Here is a 17,213-nt window from a genome sequence, read left to right as displayed (position 1 = left end):
ACAGATTCAGATATAAGATGAAAAAGCCATTAAAAAAACATTTAGCGATAAATTAATAAGGCTTCTTAAAATTCATTGCTCAGAAGCCTTTTTATTAGGGACCTTTATTACATAAAATTCCCTTTGACCATAAACTCATTCAAAATTAATTTGTTTTAAAGTGCAAAAGTCTATTATTGAGTGAGGTAAGTAACGTATTATCATAATCTAATCACTCAAATGACTTTAAAACGTTGGCTGCAAGAAAGGACGTCACGCGAACAAATTCCGTTAGTGAGATGAATCATTCATTCAGAAAATTTGAATTTTTCAGCTTTGCTGTGTGAGCAAATGTAAAACGAAAAAGCGTCAGACGATGAAACAAAAACACATAGCCGGAAGAATTCCGGAAGCGAATCGAAGAAGAAAATTGACCATCCTCGCTGACCTAATACACATTCTACATTATTATAAGCATTTTGAAACAACAACAGGAAAAATTTCCTGAAAAAACTAACTGACAAAAACTGATATCCCATCAGAAAAAAATTAATTTTATTGACTACTCAAAAACATTATGGTAAAAGACCAGGTAATACAGGTCGTTTGCAACCAAAAATAAATAATTGACAGACATCATGAATGGGATCATAAGAGAAAACCGAGGAAACGGAAATGTGATGATGGACAAAACCGAAAAGTAATATTCTCTAAAAAAAATCTCTGCAAAAGCTAAAGGCAATTTCCATACTATTAATCCGAGAAAATATTATTTACATTTTTTCGTACAACAGTCAGCCTGCCAATACTTGACTGAAAAATAATAAGTAAAATATGAAAAAAATCAGAGAAAGCAAGAAATTGTTTAAAATTAGCTTTTTCTTCCCAAACATTATTTGGCAAAAAATTTCTTCTGTTAGATCAGTCACTCATCCAGATAACAGGAGCAAAATTATCAAACGACTATTGGAAACTGCAATGACAAAAACCTGAAAGGAAATTTATGTTTATTTTGGTGAAAATGCCATGTCTAGACTTAAAGGGTCACCTTATAGTAGCACCAACTAACGAACAAGAATTGACCGAGAAAAACTACAGTGAGACGCGTGGGATCAAAAATTGTCAAACACATTTAAAAACAGCAAAATTGGGAAAATTGTGCGCAAATTTAGTCACAAATTTAATCCGAATTTTCACGAAAAACATTTGAAATTAATTAACAATCGAAACGAAGGATGACCAAAAACAGTTAGAACAAATTATTTCAACAGAACAACCCTGTATTTAGAAAAAATTTTAAAAACGTTACACAGTCATCCTTCTGCTAAATTAAAAATTTAAAACAGATTACAGAGATCTTTTTTTCGAAAAAAAACAAGTATTACATAATTTTGCATTTTTTATTTTGTCAAATTGTTGCTTATTTTCATTAATGATCGGCCGCATAATACATTAACGATGTTCGATGAAGATGCAATCGAACATTTTTTTGGGGCCAAAGTATGGCTTTACGGCTTCCAAAGCATTTTCTGGCAAGTTTTAATTGATTTTTAGTTTGTTGTCTAATTGTTGTTCTTTTTGCTCCTGCATAAAAAAATGAATACCAAGAGTTCTTAATTCCCTTCTATAGAAGCATTGGTAATTGTAAACCTATGGGATATTTTAGGTGATTCCTAATGGTTTTCATTACTATTGAAATTAATTGATTTTTAAAAAAAAATCAGGGAATTTTCTAACTTTGAAGTTTCTGTTCTTTTTGTCTTAATTGTTACCAAGCTTTATTATGAACTGGTGAATAACCATTTTTTTTTTGTTAATTACAAGTTATTTTGTTTATTTTCAGTATTATCTGACGCTATTTGGACTTTGTTATTAAGTTTTTTTTTAAAACGGACATAAATTTTTTGATGCAATTAAAGTTTGTTGTTTGATTTTGCCGTTCGTCTTCGCTCGCTTCCTTATTATCGGCATATCTCATCAATCTAATGCATCATTTTTTACTCCTCTGAGTTATTTGCTTTGGAGCCTATCTTTTCGTTCATAAACCAGTTTTTTTTTGAATACTTTAATTTTTTGCGTTTTTCTATCTGTTCCTCATTTGATACAATTATGCCAAAATTGTGGATGAGCGGGGTCGGAACCTTTTGTGCGATCGCACATTACCGAGCCACCTTGTTCATTAAATATTCTACACTAGAAGAACTGTCTATTGATACGTCTCACAACAGTCTACGATGAATATATCAATCGGTGGAAAATGACAAACCAAAAGAACGAACCCAGTTGCGCATATAGTTCCTCTCCGACTAAGGTGGGGCCGCAACAATAAAACCAAATTTTGAAAACCGATTCCGCAACCTGAAGCATTTTCCTGGACCAAATAATCAGGCTTTAGCAGATTATTAATTTGCCTAAGTTGTGGCGAAAACCTATTAAGTTTGAAATAAGATAGCTGTATCCGATCATTTCACACTTATGAGTTGAGAACTAAAGTCGGCAAAACAAAATGTGGACATGTATTCTGAACCCGGAGTCCCGTTTACGACACACTAATACAATTTAAGTTATATTATACAATACAAATTTGCAAAAATATTTCACCAAAGCCTGTGGGCTTCAAACATTTTTGATTTCCACTAAGATTGGGGGCAAGAAGTTTAGATCTAATTATTTTTTAGGGAAGCAGCAAAAAAATGGAAAAAAATGCGGACCAAACAGCAAACCCAAAATTGATCGAAACAGCAAGATTTTTTTTTTAAAAAAAAACAATAGCATTATATCTGCACAAGTAAGCACAGTATCAATCATCCCTACTAACAACTGACTGAATCGCAAAATTCTTTCAAAAAATAGTTTAAAAGGTAAATGTTAAAGGAAACCGAACAAGATTAGTATTCTAGTCAACGCTACAACGATTGCTGCGAGCAAATCGACAAGAGCATATGGGAGTTCTTCTGATAAAAAATTCCATCACAAAACAAGAGCATTAGCCGGCTTACATAAGCCGCTTAATTGAGAAAGCCTAGAACTGTCAATTCTGAATTCATGCAAACCAATAGAATTTCAAAAAGAAACAGTCATGCAAAAATCTACACATAAACAACAACACAAACTCTTCAGCCACTTCAAATTTCCTCACCAGTCGGTTTTCAAAATAAGATTACTATAAATGGCTTTTACTGTAAGAACCTAATTTAGACTCAAAATACTTTTTCTTTTTGATACTCTAAAAAAAGTTACATGGCAGAAAGTAGCACAGAACGTAGTTAAGTTTTTATAGGCTAAGAGTTGCAAAATAGAATATTTCGAAAATTTCTCAAAGTTCGAGAAATTCCAAATGAAAAACATAGCAGGCAGATTGCCTGAACAGCTGCGAAAGAATAGACTTGCGCACCGTATAATAGAGACGGAAAGAGATTCAGATATAAGATGAAACAGCCATTAAAAAAAATTTAGCGATAAATTAATAAAGCTTCTTAAAATTCATTGCTCAGAAGCCTTTTTATTAGGGACCTTTATTACACATAAGATTTCTTTGACCTTAAACTCATTCAAAATTAACTTGTTTTAAAGTGCAAGAGTCTATTATTGAATGAGGTAAGTAACGTATTATCTAAATCTACTCACTCAAATGACTTTAAAACGTTGGCTGCAAGAAAGGACGTCACGCGAACAAATTCCGTTAGTGAGATGAATCATTCATTCAGAAAATTTGAATTTTTCAGCTTTGCTGTGTGAGCAAATGTAAAACGAAAAAGCGTCAGACGATGAAACAAAAACACATAGCCGGAAGAATTCCGGAAGCGAATCGAAGAAGAAAATTGACCATCCTCGCTGACCTAATGCACATTCTACATTATTATAAGCATTTTGAAACAACAACAGGAAAAATTTCCTGAAAAAACTAACTGACAAAAACTGATATCCCATCAGAAAAAAATTAATTTTATTGACTACTCAAAAACATTATGGTAAAAGACCAGGTAATACAGGTCGTTTGCAACCAAAAATAAATAATTGACAGACATCATGAATGGGATCATAAGAGAAAACCGAGGAAACGGAAATGTGATGATGGACAAAACCGAAAAGTAATATTCTCTAAAAAAAAATCTCTGCAAAAGCTAAATGCAATTTCAAAACTATTAATCTGAGAAAATGTTATTTACATTTTTTTCGTACAACAGTCAGTCTGCCAATACTTGACTGAAAAATAATAAGTAAAATATGAACAAATTCTGAGAAAGCAAGATAATTGTTTAAAATTAGCCTTTTCTTCTCAAACATTATTCGGCAAAAAATTTTATAAGTTCATCTGTTAGATCAGTCACTCATCCAGATAACAGGAGAAAAATTATCAAACGACTACTGGAAACTACAATGACAGAAAACCTGAAGGGAAATTTATGTTTATTTTGGTGAAAAATGCCATGTCTAGACTTAAAGGGTCACCTCATAGTAACACCAACTAACGAACAAGAATTGACCGAGAAAAACTACAGTGAGACGCGTGGGATCAAAAATTCTCAAACACATTTAAAAACAGCAAAATTGGGAAAATTGTGCACAAATTTTGTCACAAATTTGACCAAATTTTCACGAAAAACATTTGAAATTAATTAACAATCAAAACGAAGGATGACCAGAAACTGTTAGAACAAACTATTTCAACCAAACAACTACGCAAATGTTATTAAAAAAAATGAAGATTATGTATTTAGAAAAAAATTATCAAAAACGTTACACAGTCATCCTCCTGCTAAATTAAAAATTTAGAACAGATTAGAGAGATCCGAGAAATTAAAGTACTTTGCAGAACAGTTGTATAAATATTAAAATTATATAAAAACACTAAAATTGTAATTAAGAAACAAGTTTTCATTGAATTTCAAAGAATAACCATCGAAAATAAATCAATTTTCATAAATAAAATTAAACCACTCGCTGTTCACAGAAGGTTTAATTTAAACCAAAGACAAATTGGACAAATTAGAAAAATTGGACAAACATGGCAAAAAACGGATTAGCTTGTGAATAATTTTATAAAACAGAAAAGACCTGAAGTCCAAAAGAGTTGTTCAATGCACAAATTGCCACGCGAAAGTTGTCAAAAACACTGATTTTTCAGAAAAAAGTCCGATCAAGGTCCACAACTGAAGAAATTAGTGAAAATCCAAAAATCAACTAAAAAATTTCGAGAACTGTGCCCATTTTACACTTGAAAAAAATATTAGACTCTTTAAAACTTTGGTATCAATTTCAGAAAGTTATATATTAGTGCCGCGCAGCATCAATCGAAAACTATTTCTACAAAAACCAAATTACCCAGTTAAAAAAAATTGAGCCAAATTGAAGAGAAAACGGCTAAAAAATGGTTATCTATATGCGGCATTCTGTCAAAAAACAGATTTCAAAGTCATTCACTGATCAAACGCATGAAAAAACTTCTCTCGCTCAGAAAAAATTAACACGGCAATTTCACTCTTTTGCTTTTAGGTCAAAACACCGTCTGAACGAATAGTTCTTCCGGTAAAAAAAAATCTTCAGAAAACCAATACTACTCTTCGAGTCGTAAAAAAACCAAGAGCACCGCAGTATAGCTCCGCTCAGCTCACAATTTCGCAGGTATAAAAAAACGTTTATAATCCCATCTAAATTAGATAGATAATTCAGACAAGATTAGATACATAGAGTAAATATCCCATAGAGTAAATTCAAACACCATTTTACTTTTTGATTAAAGTACTTAAACAAAATAGCTTCCCTTGCTAAAAACACCTTTTCAGTAATTCCTACCAAAACTACTTTCTGAAAAACAAAGTACAAAGTTTTCTTTAAAGCGCGTAGTGACACGTCAGAAAAGTTCAACGGGAACATATTAGGTGCAATTAAAACTAACCTCTCAGAATTCTTTGACTTTCTGAATGTAGCCTCAATTTTTCTGCTTCCATTTGTTTTTCAGTGAGAGCACGTAGTTTCTTTTCCTCTTTATTTTCAGAGTTCTTTTGATTCTCGCCTTGGTCGGAATCTTCGGAATCGCTGTCATTTAAAATAGAATTAAGTCCACCGTTCTCTTTGCGACTTTGCTCGGCAGGATTTTGTGGTAAACATTCATTTTCAGCATTGCTTATATTTTCGTTGTTCTCAAGTTCCGCCGTATCAAATTGACCGTTTTCAAAATTTGTTGAGCTTTCAGGATTTATGCTGTGATGGGTTGAAGGAGAAATAACTGCCACTCCGCCAGAACTCATGATTTCAGGGTGTTTAACAGGACGGGTAGAAAATAAAGGCTGTTTTCTTAATCTTCGATAACTCAATTCACGTCACGAAAAATCATTTCAACCTGAAAAGTTTTCTTGATCTTACGGCAAAATATTTACTCAATTTAATGCATTTCAAGTCCCTAAAGATATCAGAGCAAATCACATTGTTTACACACAGATGAGCAGTTAGAAATTTTACCATAAAAGCTGGCTAAAGGGACCACAAAATAAAAATAAAAAATCACAGCACTTCTAAAATTCCACAAAATTCCACTAAAGTCTCAATAACATTCAAAACTTTTTAAAAGTAATAATCGATTGAAAATTAAATACTGATGAGCCAAACTTGCTTCAAATTCCTATATTTATCTTTTAATTTGTAATCCAAATTTTACCAAAAACTATATTTATCATAACTTAGCTCGGGACATGGAATCACGAACCAACAGAAAATCCGTTTCATTCCGAGAAACAATTGATAGCCAAGTTATAGAACAAGAAACAACCATTTCGTCCACGCATTCGAACTTACCTCATCAGCATCTTTATCAATACGAAACAAATTCTGGGCTGAATACCATTGAGAGCATACAAAACCTGACACTAGAACAGGATGCAAATTTCACAATTCAACAAATGCTTGCAGCTAAAAACATTAACGTTCATCATATTTCGGGAAAACTTAACCGAGAGGCACAATCTCGGTCTCGAAAGCTCAAAAGATTGGTCGTGAAGGCGGTTATAATTTTGTTTTCTATTTTTTCCTCGTGTATATTTGCTTTTACCTTGGCGTTGGCTTTCCGGGTGAATGCTCATCTATTATATGAAAGTAAGTAATTTGTTATTTTTTAAGCAAAAAAATTCTCCATTGAATTTCTAAACTATTTCAAAAATGGCTGCTCGTTAAAATTTAATCCTCCAAAAATGATTGAAAAACTTCTCTGTAGATACCGTCACAGTCAATTCAATGCAGTTTTCCAATCGATAATTTAGGGTTAGAATACTTATACTTGAGATTTTCTTCCTGTTTTTAAAGTTATTTGTGTCCGATCGATATATATTGCGGAGATATTTATGTAAAATGGTAACAGTGAAAAGCATGTAAAAATTGAATCAATTACACGAGGCATTTTGATTTCTGGTTGCTCGAAAAAATAGAGGTCTAAAAAAACTAAAAAATTCGATTATTCACTTCTGTCGTCTTTTAGTTCCTCGTACACGTTTTCATGACTTAAAAACGCGATCGATGTTGTCCGGGCATTGTTCCACCTTCAGTTAATTTTGACTGTGAGGTGATTTTCTTGCGATTGGAGGTCAGAGTATAAAACTAATCACATTGCTTCATTGACGGCGGTTGGTGATAATTACCAAAATAAACAATTACTCAGTCTAGTCCTTTTTGGCACGATATACCCGGGCTACTCTCATCAATAGTTCAAAACTGTGTGAGATTTCGTTTACAAAACGTCTCTTGCTACGCATAAAAGTGAAACATTTCCGAACCGCTTATAACCATATACCGAAATCATATATCGATTTTGACTAACTCATATATCGAAATCAACATTGACTTAGGTCAGTTTTCATTATTGCACGTGCCTCGGCGGGAACTTTTCAGCCCCATTACTGTAAACCAAAGACAAAACTGTTGATGTGTCCTTCTCTTGAAATCTGTGTCTGTCTTACAAAACAATAAGAGATCAGATCAGCTGTCAGTCTTTTCGAAATAATGTTAAGCCGAGCTCTGTCCTCAAAACATGTAATGTTTTGAAGCAACAGAGCCGTCTACGTCTTCGTCATGGTCTAGTGGCTGCTGCATAGGTTCGTTGAATTGTAACAGCTGCCAAACAATTCGACGAAACTTTAAAACCTTGTTTACAGAATATGCAGTTCCGACTATACGGAGAAGCTTTAATGAAAAATTATAACCAAAAGCTTTCGAGGCCACAAGAATTACAGATTTTGTTGCTTGAACAATGACAAATGGCGAAACAAAGTAAATCCCAAATATACGCCTTAAGTTTCTCATTTTTTGTATCACTAACTGATTCAAAATTAATGACACCTTAACAAAAAAAATTTTCGATAGAATTTTTTCCTTTAATATTTTTGCGATCATCAATAAAGAAAAGTTACTTATCAGAGATCAAATGCACAAACATGATTGGTTTATCAATTTTTTGAAACACGTTGCGTACTTCCATCACAAAAGTTGCATAATAACAGCTTTTTCTCAACGATAAACTCGGTAAATATTCAGAACACTCGTTTTATAAAAAAAAACAATGCAACTAAAACTGAAATATTTCCAAAATTTTCCAATATTTTTAAAATTTAAAGATCTGACAGTCTTGAAGAACGGGCTTTTTCGTGCGAACCCAAAGAGTTATTCTTATGAACTTAAATTAACAGCAGAAAAATCTGAACCGAAGGACACAGAAAAATAATGGAAAGTAACAAAGACTCAAGTTTGAAGGGCAACATAGAGAGCTAGACTGCTTCGACAACCGAAAATCACTTGCCATTATAGCATAGTGGCTCAGTGTCGTTTACAACAGCTTCAAATCAAACAGGAGAAAACGCAATAAAACAGACTGCCTTCATAAAAGGTTCTCGAAAAACTGACTCTTTAAAAATTAGGCTCATATAGAGAACTTTAACTGAAAAAATTTGTTGTCAGAGAAAGGAATGTTCCTTGTGATGACAGCAAAAACGCACAAGCAAGTAATTAAATGTAGGTATGTAGGCGTTTTGCGAGCTGTTGAGATAGAAAACAAATCAAAACATCAAATATTTCCCTTGAACATAATATCACCTCAAAAAGTCAACCGCTTTGCGACTGACTTTCTTCCTGGAATTTAATTAATGCTCAAAGTCTTTTTTGTAATCATTCAAAAAGAATAAATTTATAAAGGAGAAAAATCAAATTTTTGTCTTATGTTACAATCTTCTAATTATTAGTATCGAAATTCCAAAAATGTTCACGAATTGGAAACCCGAAGTATATCGTTATAAAGCACAATATATCCTCCAGAACTCTAAAAGCAAGAAAATCTCTGTTCAACGATAATTGAGTTATACAGGGGCTTTTTAGTTATACCACTTTTATATCTCTCCGCAAAAGGTAATAATAACTAAAGCTGAGTTAAACATTAAGAACATAACCCACTAAACGCAGGAAGAATTGCTCTCGAACGACTAGTGGGAGCTGTTATCAACTTCAGCCTGCCTCAGTCGGGGGTGAAGGAGCCTAAATGGAACTAAAGAAGTTCAATAGTGGGCTCCAAATAATCACATTAGAGGTTAACATATACTACTTTTAAGATTTAAGTGAAAACGGCACCAGTTTCGGTGCACTTTTCATTTGACTCTTAGTTTTAAATTGCCGCTAATTGAGTTCAGCTGCTTGAAACTGGGATTGAGAGAGAATTTTAGATCACGCGAAACGCAAAAAGTCAAGGGCGTAAAAGTCATTCGAAAAGTCAAAACTGTCAAGCAAAATATTTGCAAAGAAAAGACACGTTTACAATACCTGCTTCTCTATGAGAGAAATTAAAAACAAACAATAAAATACAACAACAAAAAAACGCCTAACCACCATTTCTGCATAAACAAACCGCAAAAAAATGTAAAAACTTGAAAGCTTTTTGTATTTCCTCCGCTTTTTCAGACGTCTCTACTTAATTAATTAGCAAGTAATTAAATGTAGGTATGTAGGCACTTTGAGAGCTGTTGAAACAAAAACAGATCAAAACATCAAAGTAATTCCCTTGAACATAATATCACCTCAAAAGTCAACCGCTTTGCGACTGACTTTCTTACTGGAATTGAATTATTGCTCAATGTCTTTTTTGTAGTCATTCAAAAAGAACAAAATTATAAAGGAGAAAAATCATATTTTCGTCTTTTATGTTACAATCTTCTCATTAATAGTATCTAAATTCCAAAAATTGGTACGAATTGGAAACCCGAAGTATATCGTCAAAAAGCACAATATAACCTCCAGAACTCAAAAAGCGAGAAAATTTCTGTTTAACGATACATTCATTTATACAGGGGCTTTTTAGTTATACCACTTTTATATCTCTCCGCAAAAGGTATTGACCAGCCCATAATACCCTAAACGTAATAAAAACAAAGCACCATCAGAAGAGTTACTCCTTTCCCGAAAAATTAAGCTTTTTCGATGTATTTTTAAAATTTTATTGTCAGAAAATGTCTACCTTCCTTGCGACTAAGGCGAAAACTCAAAACGAAGAATGAGTTAAACTGCTCAAATAAATCAGTAACTGAAAAAATGAGCGTCCATCAGCGTTTCGAGTGCTGGTGTAAATTAAAAAGAGTTCAACTTATTGAAATATTTTGATTTGAATATATTATCGATTCAACAGTCAATTGTTTCTCAACTGACTTCCTTTTTATCAAAAATTGGTGAAAAATTTCACAAAAAAAATAAGAACAGCTACTTCAAAAATTTAACGATTTTATCAAATCAGATAACAATAACTAAAGCTGAGTTAAATATTAAGAACATAACCCACTAAACGCAGGAAGAATTGCTCTCGAACGACTAGTGGGAGCTGTTATCAACTTCAGCCTGCCTCAGTCGGGGGTGGAGGAGCCTAAATGGAACTAAAGAAGTTCAATAGTGGGCTCCAAATAATCACATTAGAGGTTAACATATACTAATTTTAGAATTTAAAGCGAAAACGGCACCAGTTTCGGTGCACTTTTCATTTGACTCTTAGTATTAAATTGCCGCTAATTGAGTTCAGCTGCTTGAAACTGGGATTGAGAGAGAATTTTAGATCACGCGAAACGCAAAAAGTCAAGGGCGTAAAAGTTATTCGAAAAGTCAAAACTGTCAAGCAAAATATTTGCAAAGAAAAGACACGTTTACAATACCTGCTTCTCTATGAGAGGAATTAAAATTAAACAATAAAACACAACAACAAAAAAACGCCTAACCACCATTTCTGCATAAACAAACCGCAAAAAAATGTAAAAACTTGAAAGCTTTTTGTATTTCCTCCGCTTTTTCAGACGTCTCTACTGAATTAATTAGAAAGTAATTTAATGTAGGTATGTAGGCATTTTGAGAACTGTTGAAACAAAAAACAGCTCAAAACATCAAATATTTCCCTTGAACATAATATCACCTCAAAAGTCAACCGCTTTGCGACTGACTTTCTTACTGGAATTTAATTATTGCTCAATGTCTTTTTTGTAGTCATTCAAAAAGAACAAAATTATAAAGGAGAAAAATCATATTTTCGTCTTTTATGTTACAATCTTCTCATTAATAGTATCTAAATTCCAAAAATTGGTACGAATTGGAAACCCGAAGTATGTTGTCAAAAAGCACAATATAACCTCCAGAACTCAAAAAGCGAGAAAATTTCTGTTTAACGATACATTCATTTATACAGGGGCTTTTTAGTTATACCACTTTTATATCTCTCCGCAAAAGGTATTGACCAGCCCATAATACCCTAAACGTAATAAAAACAAAGCACCATCAGAAGAGTTACTCCTTTCCCGAAAAATTAAGCTTTTTCGATGTATTTTTAAAATTTTATTGTCAGAAAATGTCTACCTTCCTTGCGACTAAGGCGAAAACTCAAAACGAAGAATGAGTTAAACTGCTCAAATAAATCAGTAACTGAAAAAATGAGCGTCCATCAGCGTTTCGAGTGCTGGTGTAAATTAAAAAGAGTTCAACTTATTGAAATATTTTGCTTTGAATATATTATCGACTCAACAGTCAATTGTTTCTCAACTGACTTCCTTTTTATCAAAAATTGGTGAAAAATTTCACAAAAAAAATAAGAACAGCTACTTCAAAAATTTAACGATTTTATCAAATAAGATAACAATAACTAAAGCTGAGTTAAATATTAAGAACATAACCCACTAAACGCAGAAAGAATTGCTCTCGAACGACTAGTGGGAGCTGTTATCAACTTCAGCCTGCCTCAGTCGGGGGTGGAGGAGCCTAAATGGAACTAAAGAAGTTCAATAGTGGGCTCCAAATAATCACATTAGAGGTTAACATATACTACTTTTAGAATTTAAAGTGAAAACGGCACCAGTTTCGGTGCACTTTTCATTTGACTCTTAGTACTAAATTGCCGCTAATTGAGTTCAGCTGCTTGAAACTGGGATTGAGAGAGAATTTTAGATCACGCGAAACGCAAAAAGTCAAGGGCGTAAAAGTCATTCGAAAAGTCAAAACTGTCAAGCAAAATATTTGCAAAGGAAAGACACGTTTACAATACCTGCTTCTCTATGAGAGGAATTAAAAACAAACAATAAAACACAACAACAAAAAAACGCCTAACCACCATTTCTGCATAAACAAACCGCAAAAAAATGTAAAAACTTGAAAGCTTTTTGTATTTCCTCCGCTTTTTCAGACGTCTCTACTTAATTAATTAGAAAGTAATTAAATGTAGGTATGTAGGCACTTTGAGAGCTGTTGAAACAAAAAACAGCTCAAAACATCAAATAATTCCCTTGAACATAATATCACCTCAAAAATCAACCGCTTTGCGACTGACTTTCTTCCTGGAATTTAATTATTGCTCAATGTCCTTTTTGTAATCATTCAAAAAGAACAAATTTATAAAGGAGAAATATCATATTTTCGTCTTTTATGTTACAATCTTCTCATTAATAGTATCTAAATTCCAAAAATTGGTACGAATTCGAAACCCGAAGTATATCGTCAAAAAGCACAATATAACTCCAGAACTCAAAAAGCCAGAAAATTTTTGTTTAACGATACATTCAGTTACACAAGGGCTTTTTAATTATACCACATTTATATCTCCGCAAAAAGTATTGACCAGCCCATAATACCTGAAACGTAATAAAAACAAAGCACCATCAGAAGAGATACTCTTTTCCCAAAAAACTAAGCTTTTTCGATGAATTTTTAAAATTTCGTTAAAAAATATCTACCTGCCTTGCGACTAAGGCGAAAACTCAAAACGTTGAATGAGTTAAACTGCTTAAATAAATCAGTAACTGAAAAAATCAGCGTACATCAGCGTTTCGAGTGCTGGTGTAAATTAAAAAGAGTTCAACTTATTAAAATAATTTGCCTTGAATATATTATCGACTCAACAGTATATTGTTTCTCAACTGACTTCCTTTTTATCAAAAATTGGTGAAAAATTTCAAAGAAAAATAACAGCTACTTCAAAAATTTAATGATTTTATCAAATCAGATAAAAATAACTGAAGCTGAGTTAAATATTAAGAACATAACCCACTAAACGCCGGAAGAATTGCTCTCGAACGACTAGTGGGAGCTCTTATCCATTTCAGCCTGCCTCGGTCGGGGGTGGAGGAGCCTAAATGGAACTAAAGAAGTTCAATAGTGGGCTCCAAATAATCACATTAGAGGTTAACATATACTACTTTTAGAATTTAAAGTGAAAACGGCACCAGTTTCGGTGCACTTTTCATTTGACTCTTAGTATTAAATTGCCGCTAATTGAGTTCAGCTGCTTGAAATTGTGATTGAGAACGAATTTAAGATCACGCGAAACGCAAAAAGTCAAGGGCGTAAAAGTCATTCGAAAAGTCACAACTGTCAAGCAAAAATGTTGCAAAAAAAGACACGTTTACAATAATTGCTTCTCTATGAGAGCAATTAAAAACAAACAATAAAATTTGCCAATAAAACACCTAACCACCATTTCTGCATTAACAAACCGCAAAAAATGTATAAACTTCAAAGCTTTTTGTATTTCCTCCACTTTTTCAGACGTCTCTACTTGACATTAAATACTTGCGTTAGCTTATTTCTTAGTTATTCCACAAACATTCATTTCATATAGGAGGAAACATAATATTTTTGTCAGTATTGACAATTTTCTAATTGATAGTATTTGATTTCGAACTATCTAAAGGTATAGAAAATGCGAAAAGTGTAAATTTTAGTTCTCAATATATTATCGAGACTTCATAAATAAGAAAATGTCTTTTCAACGAGCAATTCGGGCGCGTTTTAAATACACCACTTTCAAATCTCTCCACGAAAAGTATTGATTGGTCAAATATATCTTAAAACATAACCAACTAATCTTCGGGCAAATTAATTTCAGAAACAACCGCCGAGCGGTTATCTTTTTGTTATCTATTCTTAAGTCTGATCCGCTCTGAGACAACAACTGATTTCCAGGATATTATTCTGCTGTGTGTTCTTGTATAAACTTAAACGGTTTTTAAATAATAGCTTACAAGGTGTGGTTTATACCAGCATTTATCATCAAAGTTAAGTGTGGCACGATGAAACTCACATATAATAGTGAAGCAAAAAGGTTTGGAATCGAAAGTCATGAAAAACCAAAGTTAAGAGATTTGACTTTTCCAGAGATTATGAATATAAACGGAATAAATTTGAACAAAATAACAAGGGAAAGGGTTGGGGGGCTAAACGGTTACGGGACGTTTACAAATTTGTAGTAGCAGGCGGGGGATGAGTGAGGGGCGCCACAAACAGTTCATTACAGATAATGGCTTTTCAGCAGCTTGAAGGGAAAGTTAAAAGGCGTGAAACAAAAAATCGATGAAGCAAAAAATAGCAGTGAAAAAGACCGCAAGCCTAATATAATTGATACAAACGGCGTGTGAGAGCAATTAAAAAAGTCGGTCAGGTGTAAATTTCCTAACCCCATTTCATGGATGGTTGGAACAACAATTTTCAGGCAGCCAAACAGGAAGCACAATCTCCTTCGATTTATTTACTTGGTTTTGTAAATTGTGCTTAATCAGAATTCCTAACGACTGGTAAGCTAATTAATTCTTGATATTGATACAAACTGTTCCAGGTGTCAAACCGTCACCACCCCCATTACTGTTCAACGAACCACGTGGCACGGGGTTAGTGACTAAAGCCCCCATTACGCACGCCTGTCTAGTAGAGGAGGGTCAAATATTCATTCAGCTCAATTATCAGGTAATTTTACTGCAATGCTTTATGCTATTACACCACTGCTGTCCCCGCCAAAACAAAGGAGAGATGCACACATTTTTTGTGTAGATAACGCTGACGCTATTAATAAAAAAATCTATATTAAGAAATGCCCTTCAACACGATGAATATTGGTTGGTCCACACAAACATCAGCTGGCAACAATTTGACAACAATAATTCAATTTAAATTAATTTCAACAATGCAGAGCTAATTTGAAGTCGTTTAGGAACTGTAATGAACTCAGCGCAATTGAATTTGTTATTTAAATTTTAAGTACCGTTAACAATAAAAAGAAGAAGTTATTAAAAGAAGAAGATGTCTTTGATGGTGACACATTGTAAACAAGAAACAACTTATATTTACACCATCAGAGAGGATCCTCGTTAGGTGCCAACCTATGCTTGTAGGACCCAGAGAAGTTATTAGAGTTCCAATCACGTGAAGATTATGTTGATTACGTCTTTATAATTTATTTTTGACTTCATCTTCCGAAATATTTTTTTCTGCTCGCTGGCGCCGAGCCGCTTGAAATAAAAATTTTTAAATCACTTGTATTGTCTCATTTAGATTTTAATGCGATTTTTTCCAAGTTTTATAATCTTACTCCATCGACAGAATTAACAAACAGATTAATTGGGGCGTAAAAGTTGCTTTCTGAAAATCAAATAGGATACTGCCAATGATCTACTTTAGAGACTTAAATTCTTCCAGGACTCCAAATAACAAGTGTCGTTAAAGGTTTTTCAATATTCTTCAACAAACAAAAAACCTCTATTAAGCACTTAAGAATATTAGAAAACGCGCCAATTATTGTAAACAAACGAACCAATAACCTTTTCTTAGAAGCAAAAAGTAAGTCAAAATGGAGTAATGTTCAATTGAATAGCAGCCGCCCGTGCGCAATAATTTATTTTTAATTATTTGAGCGTGTTACTTGCTAAAATACAAACTAGAAGTTACACTTAGAAGCGGATTAATGTGGAAGAAAATTTCTTCTAAATGAATAAAGCTTCAATGGAGTGATTAGATCTGATGGCAGGTTTGGTGTTCATTGAATGAATTTAATCATCCTTTTGGCCAGTACTCAATATCGGTTCGAAAGTCCCAGCAAATTAACCAAGTCAATAAAGATATATCAGTTTCTTTGATATAGCTCGAAGCCCGAGCTATGCCTAATCAAATGTCTTTTTTGTTTTCTTTACTTTTGTCAGCAATAAATCAGCAAAAAAATTTAAATTTTAAACTGAAATTTTCAACCTGAAACCCAAGGTTTTAAGAAAATACTTTTATATATACGTGTGACACTCACATTGCGGCCTCTTAATAAGAACAGAGTCTACCACTCAATCAAAAATCAAAAAGTATTTCCATTCACAGCTGTTGTCATTTGAAGTCCGTGCCATACGGAAATTTTTACCTTCATATGAAAGTTTTAAATATCAGTTTTTGTCGTTCATAACATTCTCTGCCTCGTCGAGCCCAAATATGCTGTACGCTTCTTGCGCCGCATCGTGTATCAGATTTTTATAAGACCGATTGATGGTCTTGAAGAAATCTTCGTCTCCATCTGCATAAGTGCGTGTCATTTTGTGATAGTGTTTCTTGATCTGATTTTTCGATGCAGAATTTCTTACTAACAAAATCTCACATAACGCAGCAGGCCAATTCACATTTTTTTTGAACTACGAACAAACATTTCTCCGTGGCCTTGGTTTTGGTCAGCTCGTTTTTAAGAAAATTCTCTTGTCGATCAAAGACGGTATCCTTTCTTTGAAAATCGTGGGCCAGAACTGGTGGTAGTTTTCCAGCTAAAGTCTTACCGCAATTGTTCATTCGCTTTCTCCATTTTGTCGGTGGCTTCGCTCGTTCATAGCAGCATTGACTTCTACATCGCACTACTCTCTTTTCAATAAACCAATGGACTGCTCCTTTTCAATATTTCCGGCTGCTACTTCCCTTAAATTATCTCGTAGCGCCTCAAAAAT

General features: G+C 33.4%; 2 protein-coding genes across 2 annotated transcripts in view; one reads left to right on the top strand and one right to left on the bottom strand.

The window, feature by feature from the left end:
• Positions 1-6,318, bottom strand: part of LOC142338014 (uncharacterized) — a 63,764-nt gene extending 57,446 nt beyond the window's left edge. The window contains exon 1 of the mRNA XM_075387647.1: positions 5,879-6,318. Coding sequence (XP_075243762.1) covers positions 5,879-6,230 — 352 coding nt within the window. The 5' untranslated portion in view covers positions 6,231-6,318. The remainder of the gene's footprint in view (positions 1-5,878) is intronic.
• A 210-nt stretch (positions 6,319-6,528) lies between these two features.
• LOC142338305 (uncharacterized) lies at positions 6,529-15,657 on the top strand. The gene is made up of 2 exons (XM_075387992.1): positions 6,529-7,071; positions 15,083-15,657. Exons 1-2 carry the CDS (start codon positions 6,672-6,674, stop codon positions 15,292-15,294), a joined length of 612 nt encoding a protein of 203 aa, XP_075244107.1. The 5' UTR covers positions 6,529-6,671; the 3' UTR covers positions 15,295-15,657.
• Positions 15,658-17,213: the final 1,556 nt, after the last annotated feature.

This window comes from Convolutriloba macropyga, chromosome 4 (genome assembly GCF_964194025.1).
Source record: "Convolutriloba macropyga chromosome 4, txConMacr16.3, whole genome shotgun sequence".
NCBI lineage: Eukaryota > Metazoa > Xenacoelomorpha > Acoela > Convolutidae > Convolutriloba > Convolutriloba macropyga.
The sequence above is the reverse complement of the archived record's forward strand: the minus strand, read 5'-3'. Positions and strand labels throughout refer to the sequence as shown.

Bases quoted from the DNA above. Each gene is read 5' to 3' on its own strand.
- LOC142338305 (XM_075387992.1), top strand. From the start codon at position 6,672: ATGGAATCACGAACCAACAGAAAATCCGTTTCATTCCGAGAAACAATT. The intron at 7,072-15,082 runs GTAAGTAATTTG...AAACTGTTCCAG, and splicing joins TGCTCATCTATTATATGAAA to GTGTCAAACCGTCACCACCC.